The sequence below is a fragment of the Hippopotamus amphibius genome, chromosome 3, assembly GCF_030028045.1.
Source record: "Hippopotamus amphibius kiboko isolate mHipAmp2 chromosome 3, mHipAmp2.hap2, whole genome shotgun sequence".
In the NCBI taxonomy this organism is placed as follows: Eukaryota; Metazoa; Chordata; class Mammalia; order Artiodactyla; family Hippopotamidae; genus Hippopotamus; species Hippopotamus amphibius.
Genome location: NC_080188.1, coordinates 112,257,666 through 112,283,456, shown reverse-complemented (window position 1 = coordinate 112,283,456; position 25,791 = coordinate 112,257,666). Strand labels below are relative to the sequence as shown.

At 37.9% G+C, this 25,791-nt stretch overlaps 2 protein-coding genes and 1 pseudogene across 2 annotated transcripts; all 3 read right to left on the bottom strand.

Annotated features, from left to right (window-relative positions):
* Positions 1–331: 331 nt before the first annotated feature.
* LOC130850043 (putative olfactory receptor 5AK3) lies at positions 332–1,261 on the bottom strand. Its single transcript, XM_057729365.1, has one exon. The coding sequence runs from the start codon at positions 1,259–1,261 to the stop codon at positions 332–334; it is 930 nt and encodes a 309-aa protein (XP_057585348.1).
* A 12,630-nt stretch (positions 1,262–13,891) lies between these two features.
* On the bottom strand, positions 13,892–14,677 carry LOC130850091 (putative olfactory receptor 5AK3). Its single transcript, XM_057729431.1, has one exon. The coding sequence runs from the start codon at positions 14,675–14,677 to the stop codon at positions 13,892–13,894; it is 786 nt and encodes a 261-aa protein (XP_057585414.1).
* Positions 14,678–23,186: 8,509 nt separating this feature from the next.
* On the bottom strand, positions 23,187–24,083 carry LOC130850106 (putative olfactory receptor 5AK3; annotated as a pseudogene).
* Between the last annotated feature and the right edge of the window lie 1,708 nt (positions 24,084–25,791).

Here is a 25,791-nt window from a genome sequence, read left to right as displayed (position 1 = left end):
GGAAACTTTACAACCTTGATTATACACTTTTCTTTATTTTTCTCTTCTATTTTAAAGGCAAAATATTTGAAAAAAGAATGCACAAAAACAATATGAAAGATCTTTTTAGAGGCCTTCTCTCTAAGAAACACATGAATTAGAATGTTATTTATTTAATAATGTAAGATGGTTTTTATCTTTCTGAAGCTATTGATATAATTAAGAAGTTATATTTTACATAATTTTCTGTTTGTATCTCACAAATATTTGCCACATCTTCTGCTGTTGATAAATAAGAGAGAACTGTTGCTTTGCTTGTTGAACCATGTTGAGTTAGAATATGCTGTTCAAATTAAAAACACTTCTTTCTAACCTCTTTTAGAGCTTCTCTCACATCTTGGTTTCTCAGGCTGTAGATGAGGGGATTTAACATGGGGATCATAACACCATAAAACACAGAAGACATTTTTTCTTGCTCTTGAGACTCTATGGTACTATGGTGCAGATACATGTAAGAGAGAGTCCCATAGAAAATAGTGACGGCTGTCAGGTGGGAGGCACACGTGGAGAAGGCTTTTTTCCTCCCTGCAGCAGAAGAGATCTTCAGGATGGCAGCCAGGATAAACATGTAGGAAAAGATGATGACTGATACAGTGAACATCAAGTTAAACCCCACAAAGGCTGCCAGAAGCATGATGTTGAAGTAAATACTGGAGCATGAGAGGGCCAGAATTGGAGGTTCATCACAGAAAAAGTGGTTAATTTTATTAGATTTGCAAAAGTTCAGTGAGAAAGTAAAACTTGTGTTTACAGAAGCATTTAGGAAACCCATGAAGTATGAACCAACTAAGAGTTGAATGCAGACTCTCTGGGACATGACTGTTGGATAGCGGAGTGGGTTACAGATGGCCACATAACGGTCCACGGCCATAGCAGCCAGGATGTAGGCGTCACTTGTTGCAAAAGCACCATAGACTAGTAACTGCACCACACATCCTATGAATGAGATGGATTGTTTTGTCCCTACAAAGTTTTGCAACATCTTAGGAGTAACAGCAGAGGTGTAGCAGAGATCAACGAATGCCAAGTTTTGGAGGAAAAAGTACATGGGGGTGTGAAGGGAAGACTCAATCTTGATGAGTAGGATCATGCCAATGTTACCCACTAGGGTGAGCACATAGATCACTAGAAATACCATGAAGAGGACATGCCAAGTCTTGTGTTGACCAGCGAATCCCAGGAGGATGAATTCAGTCACTGCAGTACCATTGTTTTTGTCCATGGCTGGCAAAATGAAATATCAGCTGAAAAGGAAGAGGAGCAGAGAAAATTAAGATCATTGTGATTCTTTAACTAATGGTATGTTTAATTTCATAGTGGGGGGTCAGAGAATATTTTCCATTGTATAATTGAGTTAGATTTTTAAAGGCTGAACCTTGACATCTAACTTAGATATTTTCATCTATTGTTTGGGGAAGTTGCCATGGACCAATATCTGTGTTCACAATGTGTACACTGACAGGATTTAATACATTCCTCAATTGGGGAACGTGTAAGAACATTGTTTTATTTAATTAGGATTTCTTTTATACCCTCTATGTTTTAATTAGAAATCTCAACTTGCCTAAATACTAACCATTTATTTGAAATTTGGACATACACATGGGGTTCTATATGATCTTGTTCCCACTATTTCCATATTTTCATTTTATCTTTTTTCATTCCTTAGTAGCTCTTCTCTGTCATGATGGTCTCATGGAATTGTAGAATCCTTCATGGAACTGTTTATCAAAGTATTTATGGTAAAGGGTATTTTCTTTATAAAATTTCCAATCTGTAGTGGCCCCATGTTTGTAAGAAACAGTAAAAAGTTCTCAGCATTTTCAAAATTTTGTGATGGTTTAAATGCTCAGTCTCCCTGTCTGTAGTTATCTCAGCACAGAATGGAAACAGAGGGTCCAAGGACTGGTGCTGGTCCATGGACCACACATTGGGTAGCACTGCTCTATGGTGTCCATCCATTACAATTTAACTATGTGCTTTCCTAGTGATGGATGGCAGATTGCCTACAACTTGCCTCCCCTCAAGTAACTCAGTGTGAAACTGTTCTAGGGTGTACTCCTAGGGATGAAATTTTTGTGTCTGAGGGTATATATTTCATTTGACCAGGTTTTTCCAGGTCATTTTACATAATGGATGTGCCAGTGTTCATGCCTACTGATTGTGCATGGGAGTCTCCACGTCCTCAGTTCTTGGTGGATATTGATATTTTCCTAATATTTTTTTGGTCAGGAAAATAGGTGTAAAGTCATGTCTCATCTTTCTCTTTTTCCCTTTAGTTACAAGGAGATTTGATCATTATCTAATGCTCTTAGAATTTTGGGATTTTATTATTTTGTAAATTGACTGTTAATATTTTTTGTAAATATTTCTGTAAAATTGATTTTCCATGTTCTTTGTCTATCCAAGATTTAAATCTCTTGTCGTTGACTTGACAAATATTTTCTCACATTTTATCATCTATTATTTTGTCTATGATATCCTTCACAGAACAGAAATCCTTAAATTTAAAATAACATTTTATACTTTTTTTTTGCCATATGGTCTGTTTTTTGAAAAAGATAATTGAATAACGTCTATTTCTTTTCTAGTTCATTTCTCTAGTAAAGTAAAAAGCAATAATCATATATTTTTTTCCATTGAAACTGGGTTGCTGACTATTGCATCACAACAGTTTATATTATACAAATAATTTAATAAATGTTATTTGTGCTTTCCCAAATATTTATTTTTTAAAAAAGAAGGAAGACTAACAGGATAGAGAGTGACTGTTGTCACTGTGTGTGTGTGTTTGTGTGTCTGTGTGTGGGTGATGTGTGCAAAATATTTAAATATTTTAAACTATTATGCAATTTGATTTGTCATTTAAAAATTTACACACATGGGCTTCCTAGGTGGCGCAGTGGTTGAGAATCCACCTGCTAATGCAGGAGACATGGGTTCGATCCCTGCTCCAGGAAGATCCCACATGCTGTGGAGCAACTAAGCTCGTGCGCCACAACTATTGAGCCTGCACTTTAGAGCCCATGAGCCACAACTATTGAGCCCATGTGCTGCAACTACTGAAGCCCATGCGCCTAGAGCCCGTGCTCTGCAACAAGAGAAGCCATGGCAGTGAGGAGCTCGTGCACCACAATGAAGAGTAGCCCCCACTCACCGCAACTGAAGAAAGCCCGTGCACAGCAAAAAAGACCCAACACAGCCAATAAAATAAATAAATTAATTTAAAAAAGGCTAAAAAAAGGTTTACACACAAACACTAGACCTAATTATGTTACCAGAGAGTTCTACCAAACTTTTATGTAACTAATAATTCTAATATTATAAAATCTTTTCCTATATGTCTCAAAAGAAAACATCCCCCAGGTCATTTCATGAGGCTAATGTAACCTTGACACCCAATTAAGTAATGTTTAAGAAAAGAAAATCAGAACCAATTTCACTTATGAATGTAGATGCAAACAGCTTGAGAAATTATACATTGAAAAATCAAATCCGTCCACACATTAAACAAACGATTTCTAGGGTCTCAAAGGAGGCTCCAAGGAATAGCTATTTTCTTTCTTTGAACAAGTGGAGAAATAAAAGCTAGTGTACATGCGAAGACCACAAAATCACCTTTAGACACCTGGGGAAAGACTTTATTAGTCACGATGCTTGTTCCCAGTGAGCACCAGAGGTAACCAGGCTTGTTCACCCGGTCCTGGTGGCGGTGCCTGGGGCATGCCTCTTGCACAGCCTGGGGAAGCACCTCTGAAATGCTTCTGAGAAGCAGGGCAGACCAGAGCAAGCTAAGTTGTTTTCAGATTTACAATCAGATATATCACTCCACCTTTCTAGGAACTGAGTGAATAATGGGGCCATGATTACACAAATTGAGCTCCCTTTGCAGGAGAGAAACATCAGAAGCAGGAAAATGGTATTTTCCATCCTCAATCAAGACCAAACTATATGAATATGATATTTCCCCTCATATTAATTTCAGTGAACTGCTTGAGAGAATTTTATGTCCACCTTCAGAAACTTACAAGATTTATTTGCAAGAGAAAAGAGCCAAAAATAGCTCAGAGAAATTTAAAGGTAAAAAAGGTGGAAACTCGTCCTATTAGATATCCAAACTTACTATAAAGCAATAACAATAAAGACAGGTGGTACTAGTGTGAGAAGAGACAAACAAATCGATGAAACTGTGAAAAAGAGACCATAAATAGGCCAACCAGTCTCTGGAAGCTCGATATATAAAAACAGTAGCATTTCCATCAATGAAAAATGGCCCAATATACTGTGGTGCTATAAATGCTTACGTATATGAAAAATGTGTGTTGTTTCCAATTTTCATTTTATCATTTCCAAGTGGATTAAACATTTAAATTGTAAAGCTGTGAGAATAAAACATAGTAGAATATCTATGACTTAGCTATGCAGTAAAAATTTAAATAAGACATAAGTGCACAAAATGTAAAACATTGGAAATTCAACTGTATCTAAATTAAAAATATCAACATTATAAAAAAGACCAGATACTGACTGGAAATTTACTCAGTTAAATTTGTTTGCAACACATATAAATAACAAACAATTAGTATCCAGTAGATTTAAATAATTTCCATAAATTGCTCTGAGGGAAAAATTCACCAAAGACATAACCAGGATATTTATAGAAGGAAAAAACTTAGTCAATCAAAATATGGGCATATATGGATATACATGCAACTCATTAGTAGTGTGGTATATTAATACTGTACTGAAATATAATATTATACTCCTCAGTCTAAAACTCAAGTTTTTTTAAGCTCTTTATTGGAATATAATTGCTTTACACCTTTGTACCAGCTTATGAGGTATGCCAGAGTGAATCAGCTGTATTTATACATATATCCCCATATCCTCTCCCTCCCGTGACTCCCTCCCACGCTCCCTGTCCTGGCCCTCTAATGCATCACCCATCATCGAGTTGATCTCCCTTTGTCATACAGCAACTTCCCACTAGCTATCTATTTTACAGTTGGTAGTGTATATATGTCTATGTTACTCTCTCACTTCATCCCAGCTTCCCCTTTGCCCCCTGCCCCCCCCAACCCTGTGTCCTCCAGTCCATTCTCTGCATCTGCATCCTTATTCTTGCCCTGTCACTGGGTTCATCAGTACCATTTTTTTTTAGATTCCATATATATGAGTTAGCATACAATATTTGTTTTTCTCTTTCTGGCTTACTTCATTCTGTATGACAGACTCTAGGTCTATCCACCTCATTACATACAGCTCAATTTCATTCCTTTTTATGGCTGAGTAATATTCCAGTGTATATATATGACACATCTTCTTTATCTGTTCATCTGTTGATGAGCATTTAGGTTGCTTCCATGTCCTGGCTATTGTAAATAGTGCTGCAATGAACTTATGGTACATGTTTCTTTTTGGATTATGGTTTTCTCTGGATATATGCCCAGGAGTGGGATTACTGGATCATATGGTAGTTCTATTTTTAGTTTTTTAAGGAACCTCCAAACTGTTTCCCATTGTGGCTGTACCAACTTACATTCCCACCAACAGTGCAGGAGAGTTCCCTTTCCTCCACACCCTCTCCAACATTTATTGTTTCTAGATTTTTTTTTTTTTCACGTTTGAATTAGTTCTTTTTTTTTTTAATTTTTTAATTTTTTAATTTTTTTGGGGGTACACCAGGTTCAATCATCTGTTTTTACACACATATCCCCGTATTCCCTCCCTTCCTTGACTCCCCCCCTTGAGTCCCCCCCACCCTCCCTGCCCCAGTCCTCTAAGGCATCTTCCATCCTTGAGTTGGACTCCCTTTGTTATACAACAACTTCCCACTGACTATTTTACAATTGGTAGTATATATATGTCTGTGCTACTCTCTTGCTTCGTCTCAGTTTCCCCTTGACCCCCCGCCCCCTCCCATACCTCGAGTTCTCCAGTCCATTCTCTGTATCTGCATCCTTGTTCTTGTCACTGAGTTCATCAGTACCATTTTTAGATTCCGTATATGTGAGTTAGCATACAATATTTGTTTTTCTCTTTCTGGCTTACTTCACTCTGTATGACAGATTGTAGTTCTATCCACCTCATTACATATAGCTCCATCTCATCCCTTTTTATAGCTGAGTAATATTCCATTGTATATATATGCCACATCTTCTGTATCCATTCATTTGTTGATGGGCATTTAGGTTGCTTCCATGTCCTGGCTATTGTAAATAGTGCTGCAATAAACATTACGGTACAAGTTTCTTTTGGGATTATGGTTTTCTTTGGGTATAGGCCCAGTAGTGGGATAACTGGATCATATGGTAGTTCTATTTGTAGTTTTTTAAGGAACCTCCAATCTAGATTTTTGATGATGGCCATTCTGACCAGCATGAGGTGATACCTCATGGTGGCTTTGATTTGCATTTCTCTAATGATTAGTGATGTTGAGCATCTTTTCGTGTGTTTGTTGGCCATCTGTATGTCTTCTTTGGAGCAACTGACAAAGGATTAATCTTCAAAATATACAAGCAGCTCATGCAGCTTAATGCCCAAAAAAAAAATAACCCAATCCACAAATGGGCGGAAGACCTAAATAAAATGCAAATTTTAAGTGAGAATGTAGACTCCCACATTTACGGTGGGAAGGTAAATTAGAACAATCATGTGGAGACAAGTGTGGAAGTATCTATAAAATTAAATATATGCCTCCCTTTGGTCCAGAATTTCTATTTATAGGTACGTATTCTAGATAAATTCTTTTTTTTTTTTTAAATAATTGTTACAACAGCTGTCATTTATTTATTTATTTATTTTATTTTGTGTGTGTGTGTGTGTGTGTGGCACACGGGCTTAGTTGCTCCGTGGCATGTGGAATCTTCCCAGGGCAGGGCTCGAACCCGTGTCCCCTGCATTGGCAGGCAGATTCTTTACCACTGCACCACCTAGGAAGTCCAAGATAAATTCTTGATCATGTAAACAATGATATACATACACACAGATACACATGTAAGTATATGCATGAATATGGGTACATATAAATGTACTTAATATACACAGGAAGGTCCATAGTAGCTTCTTTGAGCATAGGAAAAAATAAACTATTAAATACCTCAGCAAGAATTCAGTAAACTGGTGCCACATCTATGTAGATAAATGTCTGAAATGGAATGCTAAGTAATAAAAAGAAAGCTACAGAAGTTAGATGGTGCCTACATGAATGCTTATTACATTATCTTAAATATATTTTTATGCACCTTACATATTGTGTAATAACAGAAGTTTCTCACACACACAAAACCCCACATCCCCATACATCAGTAGAGGGCTCTTTACTCTGGTGTCAGGCAGAGCTGTAGCTCCACAGGTGTGATGGATGGTCAGTTTGGGATGAGAAGGTGCCTTTAGTGGTGGGGAGTGCAGCAAAGCAAACCTATGGCTGATGTGGACAGTCTGGGTCTTTCAAGCATCTTGAGAAATGAACAGAGTGGGATAAGTCTGTAGTGAAGGAACAAGAAACAATTCTCTCCTTTCAACATTTAGTGAGGGCTAAAGGCTAATATGTATGTGTGAGTTACCTCCTCAGGTAAATTTACTGTGAAATAGATTACATGCAATCCTTTCAAGGAGGCTTCCCATCCAGCGGTAAAAGCGCTTGTCAGAGGAAGCTAGCATAGATCATGAGTCCAAACTAGAATCTTGATGAGATGATGACATTTGCTGTATTAACAATCATTCTGAATTCAAATAACATATATGACATATGGGGCCATTTCTAACAGCTTTGGAAAACTAGTACAAGGGATACAACACACACTCAGAGAGGCAAAGAGAGAAAGAAAGGCAGATACACAGACACAGACACAGACATACACACACACACACACACACACGAGCACTCAAGGCAAGTACCTGAGTATTTTGAACGTGCTTAACCTACACTGAAACCTGGTGCTTCTGAAACTTCATTTACATTCAGCACTGTGAAGTAGAAAGGAAACAGGCCGACCTGGGTTTGAGCTCTGGTTGCATCACCTCATATAGAAAAAGCACGTAACTCCCTTTGACCTCAGTTCCATGCTCTATAAAATTGACAGCACAGGATGACTTACAGTGTAATAATATTCATTGTAATACTGTGTACAGTAGCAAAAGTTTACAAATAGAGTTAAGTAAATTAGAGTAGATTTATATTATGAATCAATATATAGTCCAAAAGTACAAGATAAATATATACTTTTATGGAAAGGTGCTCATGTCACATAGTCAAAGGAACAAAGCAAGTTGCAGAGTAATACATAGAGCTGGACATTTTTAAAATGAAATTTTCTTTCACTCCCTGTCTTTTTTCTCATTCCTCTATTATTTCATGGATACATGAAAAAGCTCAAGAAGTATTCACATCAAGCTTCTAATGGTTATCCGTGGACATGAGAGTGGGGAGAAAATGTTTTTAAACTTATGAATGTCATCACTTTTTCATTTTAAGATAACTTTATTTTGAAAAAGAAGAGTAAGAGAAAGAAGTTAAGTCTGCCTTGTAATGATGTGACTTAAAATGAGGTGATTTATGTAAAACTCCCAGCACAGAGTCAGGCACTGAATGGGCACTCAAAAGTGGTCATAACACATGCAAATAACACACTAAAGCCATGTACTACTCATTACTCATTCATTCATTCGTTCATTTAATCTTTCAATCAATTTTTCATTCATATCCTTCTCAGACAACACCCAGCCCAGTTCAGTTCCCTCACGCCATTTCCACTGTGTCACCAGGGAAGAAGTGATTAATCTTGGTCATGGGGTGAAACTTACTAGAACTTCGGCTCTGACCCCTTTGCTCCACCAGTTCCAGAACACACTGGGATCACACACCGCTGATTTTGAAAAATGGGCTCGGCTTTTTTTTTTTTTTTCACTTACACAACGGTTGCATCCAGACTCTCTTTCTGCAACTGGTACAGAATGATTACACCAAGGTCTCTGTGTGCTTCCTTCTAACTGGGGAGTTTAAAGCTGGAGCCTAAGGGATCGATACTTGTTCCCTTGAGAACCTGAGCTTATAGGGGCTGTAATGGAATCAGAATAAACAATGTTCAGTAGTTATTTTCAGCTGCTTCCTCTAGAGGAGATACATTTAATTATGCTATTGTCATTAGGGACTTTTTTGTGTGTTGTCTTGCTATGGTACAATTCCTTTAGAAAATATTCTTGTTATGAATCAGGTTGAGCAATTTTTACTATGTCTAAGAATTTGAGTTCAGGTCTAGAAAATTGATCTTGTCATCATAATCAGCAAAAAGCAGGGCTATGTGAAAAAAAATCCAAAGCTAACATAAATTTAAGGGTGCCTGTCCCTAATGTGACAAATAGAGTTACTGTCATTTAAATATGTTTTATATCATCAATTTGATCATTGTTTTTAATTTGAAGAAAAAGTTGACTCTTGATCCCTTCTTTCACTTTTTTTCTAAAAAGGTATATATTAAAAAAATCAGCCCTGGCTAATGATACCCTTTCTTCCAATTATACTTTGCACCATCAGAATATTTCAGATAATCTGTGGGATAAAAGATTTTGAGTATTGTTTGGCTACAAAGCTGCTAGGGTTAAGTCTTTAATCAGTGAAAAGAGAAAGCTAATTTAGCCAGTCTGTAGCTTCTTGATTAACAAGCATTCCCTTGAAGGAGACTTACTGTTAAAGGCTGGTGAATTGACAACAATTTCCCTTATTGCATGGCCAGAGCCTCAGTTAGGAATGTGTTCCACTGCAAGCAAAAGAAAACACAACCTACTCTGGCTCATAAAGACAAGGACTCATTTTTCCTTGATGGCATTAGTTTGGGAGTCAAGACTCACATTTTGTGATTTTCTTAGTCTTTCCCATATGCTGGTTATTTCACAGTCTAACTTGTCTACTCTGGTGCTAGACATCACATTCCCTTTCAAAGCAAGAAAGGCTCCTGGAGTGTAGAGTGACAACCACATACACATTCTTGATAAGGGAGGCAAAAGCTTGCCCCAAATCCAGCAGATGTCTACTTACATCTCATTGGCTAGAACTGTGCTCAGTGGAGTAGCAGAAACCTCTGTGTCCTGCACCACATCTCAGCTACTTGATTTCAGTGCATCTGCGGTGGACAGTTCTGTCTGTGCTACTAGTGGCAGGTTCCCTACAGTATTTCTCTGCTTCTCTGCCTCAGGAATATCTCAGAAGACATGGGAGATATTGAGTGACTAACCAAGCAATGGGAGAGGGGAACTGAATACATGTCTTATACTCTTGCTTTTCAGAGGGACAGTGGTGTGGGACATTCTACATGGTTTACCAAAGTCCCCTGTGGGACCAAATTCCAGTTTCCTGGGTGTCACTCAGCTAAGATATACACAATTTCCTTGCTTTTGTCCTTCTATGTCTCACTCTTCCTGCTCCTCCTTGTGCTGCTTGGGATAATTTCTCTTCCAAAAGTTTAGTAAACTGCATAGTATGAGGCAACACTTCCCATAGAACTGACGTCAATTAGACACTAGTCAAAAGTTCATGGGTCCTCAAAGCCACTCTCAGTTGTACCTCGCTACAAATTATGGGTGTCCACAATCACCCTCAGGTTTAATAATTCACTAGAATCGTGCTATCTTACAGACTGAATGTTTATGTCCCCCTAAATTCATCTGTTGAAATCTAAACCCCTAGTGTGATGGTATTAGGACCTGAGGCCTTTGGGAAGCAATGAGGTAGTGAGGATGCAGACCTCATGACGGGAGTAGTGCCCTTAAAAGAGACCCCAGAGAGTTCTCCAGCTCTTTTTCCACCCTGTGCAGACACAAGGAGAGGTTGGCAGTTTGAAACCCAGGGGAGCTCTCTCCAGACCTCAACCTTGCTGGCAACCTGATCTCAGACTTCTAACCTCCAGAACCGTGAGAAGTAAATTTCTGTTGTTTAGAATCCACTCAGTCTATGCAATTTGTAATAGACCCTGAACTAACACATCTGGAAAGCACTATACATACAATTACAGTTTTATTATAGTAAAAGTATATAATTTATAACCAGCCAAAGGAAGATGCATAGAGGGCAACACCTGTGAGGGTCCCAAACTTGTAGCTTTCATCAACCTCAGGGATACATTACCCATCTGGGTGTCAACGTGTGGCAACATGCATGCAGTGTGGCCATTATTTCTGTCATTTATGGGGTTTTTAATATCAACTGAAAATAATTATTACTCTCTTCTCCTTTCCTTAATATTATTTTCTCATGTCTTGAAAGGTACACTGTCTTACTTTATTATTGTTTCCTACTTCCTAACACAAGTATTTGTAGAGTTATAAGCTTGTATTTGACCACCGCTTGTAGTTGATAGATTTTCATGTAATGGTTTGCAAAATATTATTTTACAGATATTTGTCAATTTTGTTTTTATTTCATCTTCAACCAAAGGGTTGTTTAAATGAGAGTTTCAGGTCTAAGTGGTAGAATTTTAGGTGTGTTCACCTTCAAGCTTAACTATTAAATTCTAAAAACAGTTCATTAGGTAAGAGAATATTTTCTATACTATTTCTGATTTTTGGAGTATATTGTATTTCTGTAATTCTTACATGGACACATAAAAAGGAAAGAAGGAAGGAATGAATAAAGGAAGGAAAGAAGGAAGGGATGGAAGGAAAAAGGAAGGAAAGAAAGAAAGAAGGAGAGAAAAAAAGTGAAAGGAAAAAAGAAAGACATTTTCCTGGCTTCAAGTTATTATGCAGATGAAAATCAGTCCTGCCAATAAATCAGACTGTGATGTGTCTAATACAATGTCAATGGTCACACAAATCCAGTACCCAAACCCACAAGGCAAATATAAAAAGACTAGGAACTCCCTCTTCTAAGTATCTGCTACTTTCTCACCAATGACGTAACTTTTCCTACTTTATTCCTTCCACCTCCTGAGCAATGATTACTGAGATATCTAGTTACTGATCTTCACCTTTTTTGACAGTATCCAAATCTAGAGAGATTATCTGCTTCCCTAATCCATACATAGATTCAGTCAGCAAAGCTTGTATCCTGTAAAAAGCTCTTTCCCACTTCCTGTTACCGAGAGGTCTACAGCTTCTGTGGAGTGAGATGCAGAAGGAAAATAAGCCCAAATTTTGACTATAGGTGTGTTCGATTCTTAAGTTTCAACAATATAGAGTTTCTGCATATGTAACTATTCTCATTAATTATGTCAAATGGCTCTTTAGTAACTTTAAAAAATTTTTCTGAACTTGATACGTTATTAACTGGAAGAGGTAAATTAACATTTACTATTAGAGTACAGTACCATTGTGTTTCTTTCATCCACACGTTTCCTATTTTTTTCACTTTACAAATATTAACACAATATTATTTAATATACAGATTTTTCCATGAATATTTCTATACAGTACAATTCCTCTATGCAAAGTATTTACAGATGTTACATTTAAGAATGTTTGTATAAGGAGACATATCAGAATAGTAAACTTAGAGTTGTCTCTGTCTCCAGAGATGGTTCAGGGTGGTAAAGACAAACACCTTTTCTTCCCTCTCAGGAGAGGATTTGCTAACATTCCAAGTGAAAGTAAAGTTTCTCTCTGCAAAGGAAAATATGGGCAGGTCACCAGCTACCTTAAGTAAGATCAGAGTTTCCTAATGTTGGGATTTCTCTCCCAGAGTGTAGAAAAGTACACTCACTGCATGGGCTGGTGCCATCTAGTTTCTTTTGACACTGTTTGTGTTATGATTGGATGCATATTGCAGTGTTTCTGTGCTCCTAATTCAGCCCATGATTTGGAACTTCTGGAAATGTGAGAAAAGTGGTAGACTTTCATCCTGTCAATCTTCTCACTCACAACATCCTATGACTTAACTGATTAATGAGATTGAGAAAAGAACTATGTAACATGTGATCTCAGTCTTTTTACTAACACAGTCTGTGAATAGGATGGGTGTGTGGTTGATTCTATTTTTTCCCAAGGGGACAGAGCACTCATGTCCCAGCCCAGGTATGACTTCTTGTGTTTAGCTTGGATTCCTCCACCTCTCCACATTCTTGGAGATGGAGGGAAATAAGTATCAATTCTGGGTAAATGAGTCTACATGAGTGTGCTCTTTAGCACCAAAATCTGCATTGGATTTTGTACATGTGCAAGATGTTACAGCTGGAGATTCAAGTTATATTTAAAATACAATTTCCGCAATAATAAATCTATATGATCCATTTTTGTCTGATTCAATTTCCTAGTTGGTTAGAGCCCAGGTATAGAAAAGAGGGATACTGCTCCATAACATCTCAGTATACATGTGGATTCACTCAAGTATTTTTTTCCTCTTTCTTTTCTGCACATTTTCTCCAAAAATGGCTCTTTCAATTATTCCTCACAAAATTAAAATAGCCTAGCTATAGAGCCATAGTAAGAGTAACAGCTCCTCTCTAGGGAAACAAGAAAAGTTTTTTGTCTTGGTGAGTTTTTTATATTATACTTGTTGCAGGTACTTTACAAATTTTTTCATACACATTTTTCTTTTTTATGGCAGGAATTTGAAAAAAGTGCTCCTCAAAATGTGCAAAATCAATATCAAAGTCCTTTTGTATGATTTCTCTTTAAGAAACAAATGAATTAGAAGCATTTAATCATTTCAGATGTTTTCATTACATTTCAGATCTATTGATATAATTAAGGAATGCCTTTGTAACTCACAAACACTTGACACATCTTCTGTTGTTGAGAAATAAGAGAGAAATGTTGGTTTGCTTGTTGAACCATGTTGAGTTAGTAATTGATGTTCAAACTAGAAACACTTCTTTCCAACCCCTTTTAGAGCTTCTCTCATATCTTGGTTTCTCAGGCCTTAGATGAGGGGGTTTAACATGGGGATCATAACACCATAAAACACAGAAGACAATTTTTCTTGCTCTTGAGACTCTATTGTACGATGGTGCAGATACATGTAAGAGAGAGTCCCATAGAAAATGGTGACAGCTGTCAGGTGGGAGGCACACGTGGAGAAGGCTTTTTTCCTCCCTGCAGCAGAAGAGATCTTCAGAATGGCAGCCAAGATAAACATGTAGGAAAAGATGATGACTGACACAGTGAATGTCAAGTTAAACCCCACAAAGGCTGCTAGAAGCATGATGTTGAAGTAAATTCTGGAGCATGAGAGGGCCAGAATTGGGGGTTCATCACAGAAAAAGTGGTTAATTTTATTGGATTTGTAAAAGTTCAGTGAGAAAGTAAAACTTACATTGACAAAAGCATTTAGGAAACCCATGAAGTATGAACCAACTAAGAGTTGAAGGCAGACTCTCTGGGACATGACTGTTGGATAGTGGAGTGGGTTGCAGATGGCCACATAACGGTCCACGGCCATAGCAGCCAGGATGTAGCCGTCACTTGTTACAAAAGTACCATAGACTAGTAACTGCACCACACATCCTATGAGTGAGATGGATTTTTTTGTGCTCTTCAAATTCTGCAATATCTTGGGAGTGATAGCAGAGGCATAACAGAGGTCAACGAAAGCCAAGTTTTGGAGGAAAAAGTACATGGGGGTGTGAAGGGAAGACTCAGTCTTGATGAGTAGGATCATGCCAATGTTACCCACTAGGGTGAGCACATAGATCACTAGAAACACCATGAAGAGGACATGCCAAGTCTTGTGTTGACCAGCGATCCCAGGAGAATGAATTCAGTCACTTCAGTGCTATTGTTTTGTCTCATGGCTGGCAAAGATTAAGTATTAGCTGAAAAGATGCGAAGAAACAACAGAGACAGTTAAGACCATTGTAATCCTTTAGCTAATTATGGATTTGGAAATGGTATAATATTTAATTTCATAGTGGAGTCAGAGAATAATTTCCATGACATAATTGACTTATATTTTAAAGGCTGAAGCTTGACACCTGACTTAGATATTTTCATCTATAGTTTGGAGAATTTGTCATGAAGTAATAACTGTATTCTCAGAAAGCAGAGTGATTGGTATTTCATAAATATATCAATTTAGGAACAAATGAGATATACATAAAGAAGTACTTACTTACAAGGTAATGATGTTCATTGTAATGCTCTTTACAATGGGAAAAGTTTGGAAAGAGTTAAATAAATCAGAGTACATTCATATTCTGAATCAATATACAGTCCAAAAAGTATGAGATAAATACATACTCTTAGGGAGAGGAGAGCTCACATCATATTGTCAGATGAACAAACCAAGTTACAGAATAATACGCGGAGTGTGGACCCTTTTAAAATAAACTTTCTTTCACTCCCGCTCTCTTTTTTCTCATTTTCCTTATTTATGCTTGAAACAGCTCGGGAAGAATTCACACCAAACTTTTAATGGTTATCTTTGGGCATGAGAGTGGGGAAAGAAAGTCTTTAAACTTATTAACTTCGTTACCCTTTCAATTTAAAACAGGCTTCATTGTTTTAAAAAGGAAGAGTAAGAGAAAGAAGTAAAGTCTGCTTTGTAATGATGTGGTTTAACAAGAGGTGATTTATGTAAATTTCCCAGCAGAGGGGCAGGCTTTGAATGTGCACTCAAAACTGGTCATAATACCATGTGCAAATCACACACTAGAGCCATATCTGCTCATTCAATTAATTTTTCAATCATTTGTTCATTCATATCTTTCTAGGGCAACATTTAGCCCAATTCACTCCATTTTTCATTAAGTCACCAGGGATGAAGCGATTATTCCTGGTCTTGGGGTGAAACTTACTAGAGCATTGGTTCTGACCCCTTTGCTCCACCAGTTCCAGCACACACTGGGATGACACACGGCTGATTTTGAAAAATGGGCTGCACTCTGTTTTACTTACAGCAGCATTGCATCCAGATGTTCTTTCTGCAACTGGTACAGAATGATTACACCAAGGTCTCTGTGTGCTTCCTTCTAACTGGGGAGTTTAAAGTTGGAGCCTAAGGGACCAATACTTCCTCCCTTGAGAACCTGAGCTTACAGGGGCTGTAATGGAATCAGAATAAACAATGTTCAGCAGTTATTTTCAGCTGAAGAACATTTAAGCTTCCTCTAGAGAAGATACATTGAATCATGTTTCTGTCATTAGGGATAGTGTGTGTGTGTGTGTGCCTTGTTATTGAATACTTATCTAAATTTTTTTCTTGTTATGAACCAGGTTGAGAAATATTTACTATGTCTAAGAATTTGTGTTTGTCTACAAATTATCCTTGTCACTATAATCAGCAAAAAACATGGCTATGTGGAAAAAGAAATTCAAAGCCAACCTAAATTTAAGTCTATATATCCCTATTGTGACAGTTACTAATAGTTGAATAATTTTTTACAGTATCACTTTGACTATTTTTTTAATTTGAAGAAAAAATAAACTCAACCCTTTCTTTTGTTTTTTTCTAATTATATTTATATTTTAAAAATCATCCCTGGATAAAGACACTCTTCTAGTTGCACTTTATACCTTCAGAATATTTCAGAAAACAATAAGTGGAATGAGATTTTGGAGTAGTGTTTGACTATAAAGTCACTAGGTTTAAACCTTTAAAAGGAGAAAGCTAGATTCAAAGTGTCTATAGCTTCTTGATTAATAAGCATGACTAAGAAGGAGAGTTATTGTAAAAGACTGGTGAACTGACATTCAGTATTTCTTATTGCATGACCAGTATCTTGGTTAGGAACATGTTTCACTGCGAGTAAAAGAAAACACAACTTACTTTGGCTCACAAAAACAAGGCATTATTTTTCCTTCATAGCATTAGTTTGGGAGTCAATGCTCACATTTTGTGATTTGCTTAGCATTTCCCACATGCTGGCTGCCTCACAGTCTAACACGTCTACTATATTGCTAGACATCATATTCCCTTTTGAAGCAGGAAAAAAGGATCCTGGAGGGTAGACTGACAACCACATACACACTATTGATCGGGAAAACGAAAGCTTTCCCTAAATCCAGCAGATGTCTACTTACATCTCATTGGCTAGAACTGTGCTACCTGGAGTAGCAGAAACCTCTGTGCCCTGCACCACATCTCAGCTACTTGATTTCAGTGTATCTGTAGTGGACAGCTCTGTCTGTGCTACTAGTGGCAGATTTACTACAGTATCCCTGTGCTTCTCCACTTCAGCAGTATCTCAAAAGCAATGGAAGATATTGAATGACCATCAAGCAATGGGGGAGGGGAACTGAATAAATGTCTTATACTCTTGTGTTTCAGAGGGATCATTGGGTGGAATATTGTACATAGTTTATCAAAGTCCCCTGTGGGACTGAGTTCCAGTTTCCTGGCTGTCAGTCAGCTAAGTTATTCATCCTTTCCTTGCTTTTGTCCTTCTATATCTTACTCTTCCTGCTCCCTCCATGTGCTGCTTGGGATAATTTCTCTTCCAAAATTTTAGTAAAATGCATAGTATGAGGGGATAGTTCCCATAGAACTGACATCAATCAGACACTAGTCAAAACTTTAAAGGTCCTTGGAGGCACTCTCATTTGCACCCGGCTACGAATTAGGTGTCTCCACAATCACCCTCAGGTTTAATAATTCACTAGAATCACTTTATGTTGTGGATTAAATGTTTGTGTCTCCCTCAAATTCATCTATTGAAATCCTAACCCCCAGTGTGGTGGTATTAGGAGGTGGGCCTTTGGGAAGTAATGAAGTCATGAGGGTGCAGACCTAATGAATGGGACTATTGCCCTTAAAAGAGACCCCAGAGAGTTCTCCAGCTATTTATCTGCCCTGTGAGGACACAATGACAGGTCAGCAGTCTGCAGTCCAGAAGAACACTCTCACCAGACCCCAACCTTGCTGGCATCCTGATCTCAGACTTCTAACCTCCAGTACCGTGAGAAGTAAATTTCTGTTGTTTAGAAGCCATTCAGTTTATGAAATTTGTAATAGAGCCTGAACTAACACAGCAGGGAAGTACTACACATACAATTACAGTATTACTATAGCAAAAGGATACAAATTATAACCAGTCAAAGGAAGATGCACAGGGGGCAAGTTCTGTGAGGATTCCAAACCTGTAGCTTCCTTCATCCTTAGGGATGCTGGGTGTCAACGTGTGACAATATGCATGGAGTGTGGCCATCCCGGAAGCTCAACTGAGCCTTGGGTGTGCACAGTTCATTTTTGGGCTCTATGTCATTGCTCATGCGGCTGATCTTTAGTTCTCAACCCCTCCTGGAGGTTTAGGGTAATACCTTTCGTCCCCAGTTCCTCTGGAGGTTGGAAGTGATAGGGCATATCCGAAAGCCCCATCATATATCACATTGTTAGACTGCCTAGTGGCCAAAGCCACCAGGCAAGCAAAGAGACTCCTATTAGGGAAAGCATTTCAGGGGCTTAGAGTTCACCTCCTGGTAAGGTGAAGACAAAGGCCAGACCTTTCTTTAGGTGAGGTTAATTCTTCACTGCACACCCCCCACATACCTTACCTTTACCCAAGGCCATATCTCAGATATGAAAACTAAGACACATACCATTCTAGCACAGGGGAAGCTGAGAAATAAAGTACCTATTTATTTGGCTGCATCACCTTCCACATAACATTGGGTTCTTTTTAGAAAGGAATAAGAGGATAATGGACAGTGGATAGAAAAACAAGTATATTTTGCTACAGCTAGTGAATACACATAAAGGATGGTGAATAGATTCTTTGTCTTAAGCTGTAGGTATTCTCTTCCCCAGGTCATTCTTGGTCAAAACATTTATGCATGATATCATATTTTCATCTATTTTGATCTAGACTAATAAAGTTAACCATCTTTGCTATTCCTTGTTTCAAGTTTGTTTGAAGAATTGAGCCTTTATCATAATGTCTCAGAAATAGTTGGCAGACACAAAAAGCCCGTTGAAAACATGGAATGTTATAACAACAGTTACTTATACTGGGCTGATTTAGCTAGTATTCTTTTCTCATTGTGGTGACCACAGGCAAGTGTTTGTGTATTTTCTTCGATGATGTTTTCACAAGCATTTCATAGGCCTCTAATATATTCCTGAATTAATAGATGCTGGGTATATAATAATGAACAAAATACAAATTATCATTATATTTACAGAGACTAAAATCTAGTGTTTCTCACATATACCTAAGGCAGTATAAATCATATCCTGATCAGACCATTAGCAAAAAAAAAAAAAAAAGATTTACTCCAAGTGGGTAAATTTACTCCTACTCCATGATGGGTAGGTTATAAAAATGGCCACAAATTCTTTTCTTCAGTGCAGCCACACCATTTCAATGTGATGTGTCAGATCCTTCCATTAAGTGGTGGAGTCAATTACCCCAAGTCTTTCAATCTGGGTTGGCCATGTGACTTGCTATGGCCAATGTGATATCAGAAAATGCAGTAGAACACTCACCACTTGATATGTCTCTTGTTCAGTGTCAGTAATTTATGCCCACATAAGAGGGACTTATTCCTTATTGATTGTAGAGCTTCTTTTACTTCCTCATTTCATAAGCAGTAGATAAGGAGGTTTGACATGGAGTCATAATGCCACAAGACAAGGATGCTTTTCCCTACTCTTGAGAGTTGGTAGATCTAGGCTGTAAGTACCTGCAAAAGGGAGCTGCAAAGAAAACGATGAGAGGTGTCAGGAGGAAGACATCTGTGGGGGAGGACTTTTTTCTTCTCTGTAGCAGAGGGCAAGCTCAGGATGGTGGAAGATATATGTGTATGAGAAAATAATGATCAACACAGCTTAAAACGAAGTTAATTACAGGACAGTTTAAAAAACATTTTCATTAAATGTATTTTTAATTGAATTTTTTTGAGATGATTATAGATTTATGTGTAGATGTAAGAAATAATACAGTGAGATCCTTTGTATCGTTTGCCCAGACTCCTCCTGTGACAGGCAGAGTAACAGTTCCCCAAGATCTTCATATCCTAACACCTGGAATCTGTGAATCTGTTAGGCTACATGGATAAGATGAAATAAGATGGAAGATGGAATTAAGGTTGCTGATCAGCTGACCTAGAGATGGAGACATTATCCTAGATTTTCCAAGAGTCCTTAAAATTTGGAAGAGGGAGGCAGAAGAATGAGTCAGAGAGAGATTTGAAGATGCTGTGATGCTGGCTTTGAAGTTGGAGAAAATAGGCTATAAGTCAAGGAATACAGTGGCTTCTAAAAGTTGAAGAAATCAAGGAAATATATTCTCCCCTATTTTAACCAGAAAGGAACATAGATAGCCCTGCTGACACTTGATCTAGAGATGCCTTTTGAACCACTAGCTTCCAGAACTCTAAGATAATATATTTGTGTTATTTTAAGCCACAAAAACTATGGTAATTTGTTAGAGCAGCAATAGAAAACTAATATAGCCCTAATGGCAATATTTTGTAAAATTATAATATCACAACCACGGTATTCCCATTGATGCAGTCTACTGACTTTATTCAGATTTCCCCAGTTTTCCCTGTACTTACTTGTGTGTATGTGTGTTTGTAAGTTCTATAAAATGTTATGACCCATGTGGATCCTGTACTCACCATCACAGTCAAGATACTGAACAGTTGCAAACAAGAACCCCACGTGTTGTTCTTTTACTGAACAGTTGCAAACAAGAACCCCTACTCCTCACTCCACCCTACTTCACTCCATCCCTAACTCTGGTAACCATTAATCTGTCTTCCACTTCTAAAATTTTGTCTTTTAAAATATGTTACAGAACTGGAACTACACAGTGTACAACCCTGTGGTTTGACTTTTTTCACTCAGTGTAATTCCCTGGAAATTCATCCATTTTGTTGTGTGTAACAAAGTTTCATTCATTTTTATTCTCAAGTGATTTCACTTTTTAGGAGGGTATCTGCTTGATGATTGAGCTTTGGGCTTCTGCTTTGTGGATGTTTGCTTAGTCTTCATCCTGCTTGGCCTCTAGCTATGCTTCCAGTTGGTTCTCTCAGCCTCTGGGCTGCTGTGGTAGGCTGGTTATGAGTCCCACTTCTACCCCTGCAATTCCTTTGGAAAGAGGGTGAACAGGTTATTATGATGATGATGATGATGAAGTGACCTTAGTGCCCCTAAATCTCTTGCTGGAGACTAACTGATTCAATTATGGGTGCCCTGTGATTCCATCCTGGGCCCTCAGTAAATGTTGAAAATTGCATGTGAATATATAAATGAATGCACAAATACTGATTAATTCAAGATTGGGGTTTATATTTTCTGCTCCCATCAGTCTAGATGGGGCCCAAACAGCTTAAAGTGTAGCTGATGGTTATGAAGCATATGTGATTATGCAGCATCAGACCATTACTACTCTACATGATGTCAGAAAGGAAGGTTCACTCTTGGACAAGGGCTAACAATTGCTAATTGTTCCCGGGTCAGAACCCGTCTCAACTGTTTTCTCCTTTACATTGCCTCAGGGATTTTGCTGCTTTTGTCTACTTGCCATAGAGCTTATTTCCTTTTGGGATTTCTTTCACCTCAACATTGAATGCAGAGTACTGTGTGATGCTCCATTTTGTGCCCGAGTTCCGATTTGGCCGCACAGACTTACCAACGAGCACTAAGATTTTCTTTGCTTTATCATCTCACCCTGCCCCCAGGTTTATTGAGGTATAATTGACAAAATTTGCATATATTTAAGGTATATAACTGGTATTTTGATATAGGTATACACTGTGAAATGATCACAGTTAAGGTCATTAACATATCTACCACCTCACATATCTAAAATTTTCTTTCTATCTTTTCTTTCTTCAACTCCCTCCCTCCTTCCCTCCCTTCCCCTCTCTTCCTCCCTTCTTTCCTTCCTTGTTTCTTTCCCTTCTATCTTCCTTCCTGTAGTGACAAAGCTTAAAATCTACCCTTTTAGCAACTGTCAAGTATACGATACAGTATTTTAACTATAGTCACGATGCTTTACCTTAGTCACCAGTTTTCCCTCCAGGATCTCAGAACATCCTCTGTCTTCTTTTCAATGACTTTCCACGTATTGTGCCTGGTCCTGGTCTTTGAAGATACATGGTACCTGCCCTGGGCAGAAGATCTCTTCATTTATAAGACTTACAGTCTTTGCTGGGGAAATTCTGGTCCTACTTCTTTGACTTCAGTTTAATTTTTTCTCTTATCCTAGAGTTTATATATGATATCGTACTTGAAAAATATATCTTCTTTTCTTGCCCAATTCTCCTTGTGCTGTTACTTAATGGTACATTTTCCGATCAGTTCATTAGATTGGCTGCCATTATTTTAATGTGAAATCTGCTCTTTCATCTAGTTAGCATGGCATTTTTAGATTCATGTGAGGGTTTCCATCATATAACCTGAATGTATCTACTAAAGCTTTTTAGTCAACAGTTTGTCTTTGTGATTCAAAGCACTCTTGGCTTCTTTAATTTCTCATTGAATATCTAAGTTTAAAGTTATCCGTCTAGCCTAAAATGATTGGTATACCTTTCATAAATGAATGACCACTGTCATTTTAGATCCCTCTACATTCTAGGTTTTCTATCTCTATGGAGAGAAATATAGAAAAAGTTTCTAGACATTTCCTTAACTTACACAAGAAGGGAAAAAATTAGAATAAAAAGGATAACTAATGACAAAACGTCATAATATCACATAAGAAATAAGTGTTTTCAAGTGCTACAGAATGTAAGACTCTTAGGTAGAAAGTATAATAGCCTGGGTCATAAGGTGATTTTCAAAGCAGGACATTTATTGTACATTCAAGTTTATGCAACAATTGGAACAGAACATACGAAGATGCTCTTTGTAGACAATTTTGGGAACTTATTTAAATGAATAGGAAATAATGAACTTCAATTTTAATATTGATTTTATATATAGTCTCTAAGCACATATCTGAAATATATTTGAAATAACTATAAACACTGTCAAGTCTATACGTGTTTCTTAATATGCTAAATAATCTCAATAATGTTTTTCTTCATGGGTAGAATGAGATATGTTTCTCAAAAATATAACTGAAAAATCAGTCCCATGAGATTTTACCACATTTACTGCATTTGAAGAAATTATCTATTGAAAAAGGTAGCATTGGTTTAAGAGGTGAACATGTTCCCTATTTCAGAAAATTTAAATTGCAGTCAAACACGTCTACTGGATACTTTGATGTGCTGAATTTTACCAATTTGAGTCCAATCTATAAGAATTTATTCCATATCACTCTTAGAGCTTATTTTACCTCCTTATTTCTTAAACTATAGATAAGGGGGTTCAATATAGGAATCACAATGCCATAAAATATGGAGGCTACTTTCATCTCCACCTGAGAATTGTTAGAATGAGGCCGTAAGTACATGTAAGAGAGGGTTCCATAGAAAACAGTGACAGCTGTCAGGTGGGAGGCACAGGTGGAGAAGGCTTTTTTCCTCTCTGAAGTAGAAGACAACTTTAGGATGGCATTCAGGATAAATACGTAGGAAAATATGATGACCAACACGGTGGACACCAAGTTAAACCCCACAAAGACAACAAGTAGCATGATGTTTATGTCAATGTTGGGGCATGAAAGGGTGAGAACTGGAGGAATATCACAGAAAAAGTGATTGATGGTATTGTGCTTGCAGAAGACGAGTGAAAATGTAAACCCAGTGTGCACAGAAGCATTTATTGAGCCCATGACGTATGAAGCAGCTACCAACTGGATGCAGACTCTTCGGGACATGATGATGGGAGAGCAAAGTGGGTTACAGATGGCCACATAATGGTCCACTGCTATAGCAGCCAGGAGGTAACAGTCACTGGTCGCAAATGTTGCATAAACCAATAATTGCATGACACAACCCTTGAATGATATTGATTTATTTTCTACTATGAACTTTTGTAGCATCTTGGGAGTGATAGCAGAGGTATAACAGATGTCAACAAAAGCCAAATGCTGTAGGAAGAAGTACATGGGTGTTTGGAGTCTGGAATCTGTCTTGATGAGTAGGATCATTCCAGTATTACCCACCATGGTGGTCACATAAATGACAAAAAATACAATAAAGAGATGATACTGAAACTTGTGTTGGGCACTAAATCACAGAAGAAAGAATTCAGTCACTTCAGTGCTATTTCCATGCATCATGGCTACTGAAAATTTAGAAAGACAAAGTGGAGGACCAAGAAAAGAAAGAAGATCTTTGTGACTTGTTGAATAGAAAAGGCTCTTACATTACATGTCACTTTTTAAAAATTAGATTTTCATGGCAAGCACTCACAAAAGGATTTATTTCTTTCCAAATATTATTTTCCATTTTCTTGATAAGAAACCACCATAGAAACAGTAATATATGAGCCATGGGCTCATTTTCAAAGCAAAGAAGTTTTCACAGAAGAAAGCTCACTTCTAACATCTGTGATTCTAAGGAACATATATTAACATACATCTCCACTATATTAAACAAGTATCCATAGTTTCATAAAGCAATATTCCAACATAATTATCTACCTTTTTAAGCAACCTATAGTTTTTCTTGGTGATTTATCATTTTAATCCTAATTCAAGGTCCTGAAATTAGTAGCTTTTTAATTAGGCACAGAAATTTTTGAGATTTATTCATGACCATGTATGTTTGAAGGCTTCAGAAAGTTTGTATCACTGTCCTTGTATGCACCTCCCATTAGGTGATGTTCTTCACAAGCCAGATAGTCTTCTCATTACATATATATATAGAGAGAGAGAAAGAGTAACTGAGGTCAGTAACTCTAGGCAGAGCTTTTGTGCCTCTATATATGATAGTCAGTATGAACGTGCCTTCAGTGGTAGGAATGTAGCAAACTAAGCCTGCTGTTGATAAAATCTCCTCTGGTTCTTTAAAATATTTTGAGAAGTAAGCACAGTCAGGTAATTTTGCTGTACGGACAGGAAACCATTCTCTTCAATTCAACATTTAGTGAGCGATGAGGAGAAATAAGTTAGTGTAAGAGTTCCTTCCTCAGGTTAATTTGCTGTAAATTAGCCGAAATGCATCTTTTTCAAGGATGTGACCATCCACTGGGTTTAAGCACTTATTAAAAGAAGCTAGAAGATTAGGGGTCCACTTAATCCAGAATCTTGATAGGGTAATTATTATTACATTTACCATATCAACTTGACTTTAATTATTCTGAATTCAAATGAAGTGATATGACATGATGAAGGCTCTTTTCAAGGGCTAATGAAACTAGTACAAACCCCACCGCCCACCTCAGACACAGAATGTGGATGTTAAGGGTGGAATGGCTCAGTATGAAATTCTTTGTTTCGTTTATGATGAAGGTATTTGCTAATCAAATGAATGCTATGTAGAAAATGGCCAACTGCCCGAGTATTTTGAATATTCTTAACTTCTGCTGAGTCTAAGTGCTTCTGATGCTTCATTTAAATTCAGCACTGGGGGGGAAGAGAAAAGATGGCGGCGAAGTAGAGAGATGTGGAGTGCATCCCTCTCCACAGATGCATTGGGAATGCACGGAAGGACGCAGTCATTCCCACAGAGAACCAGCTGAACACCAGCAGACGGCCTCGGACACCAGAAAGGGCTGCGGGGAGCCCGACATAGCCGGTAGGGAGGCATCTATGACGGCTTAAAGAGGGTGAAGCAGCGGAGCTGTGGTAGACGGGAGGGAGTGAGAAACATAAAACATACGGAGGGTCCGCAGCGCAGCTCAGCGTTCCCGGACAGAGACATCGATCCGCGGCTGAACGGAGGGTCCAGGAGTGGGAGCGTGGGAACCGGAGAGCTGGTTCAGGGTGAGAACTGTTGCCAGTAGGGTAACGGACCGAGAGGACAGGAGGAAGGAGGTCCGTGGAG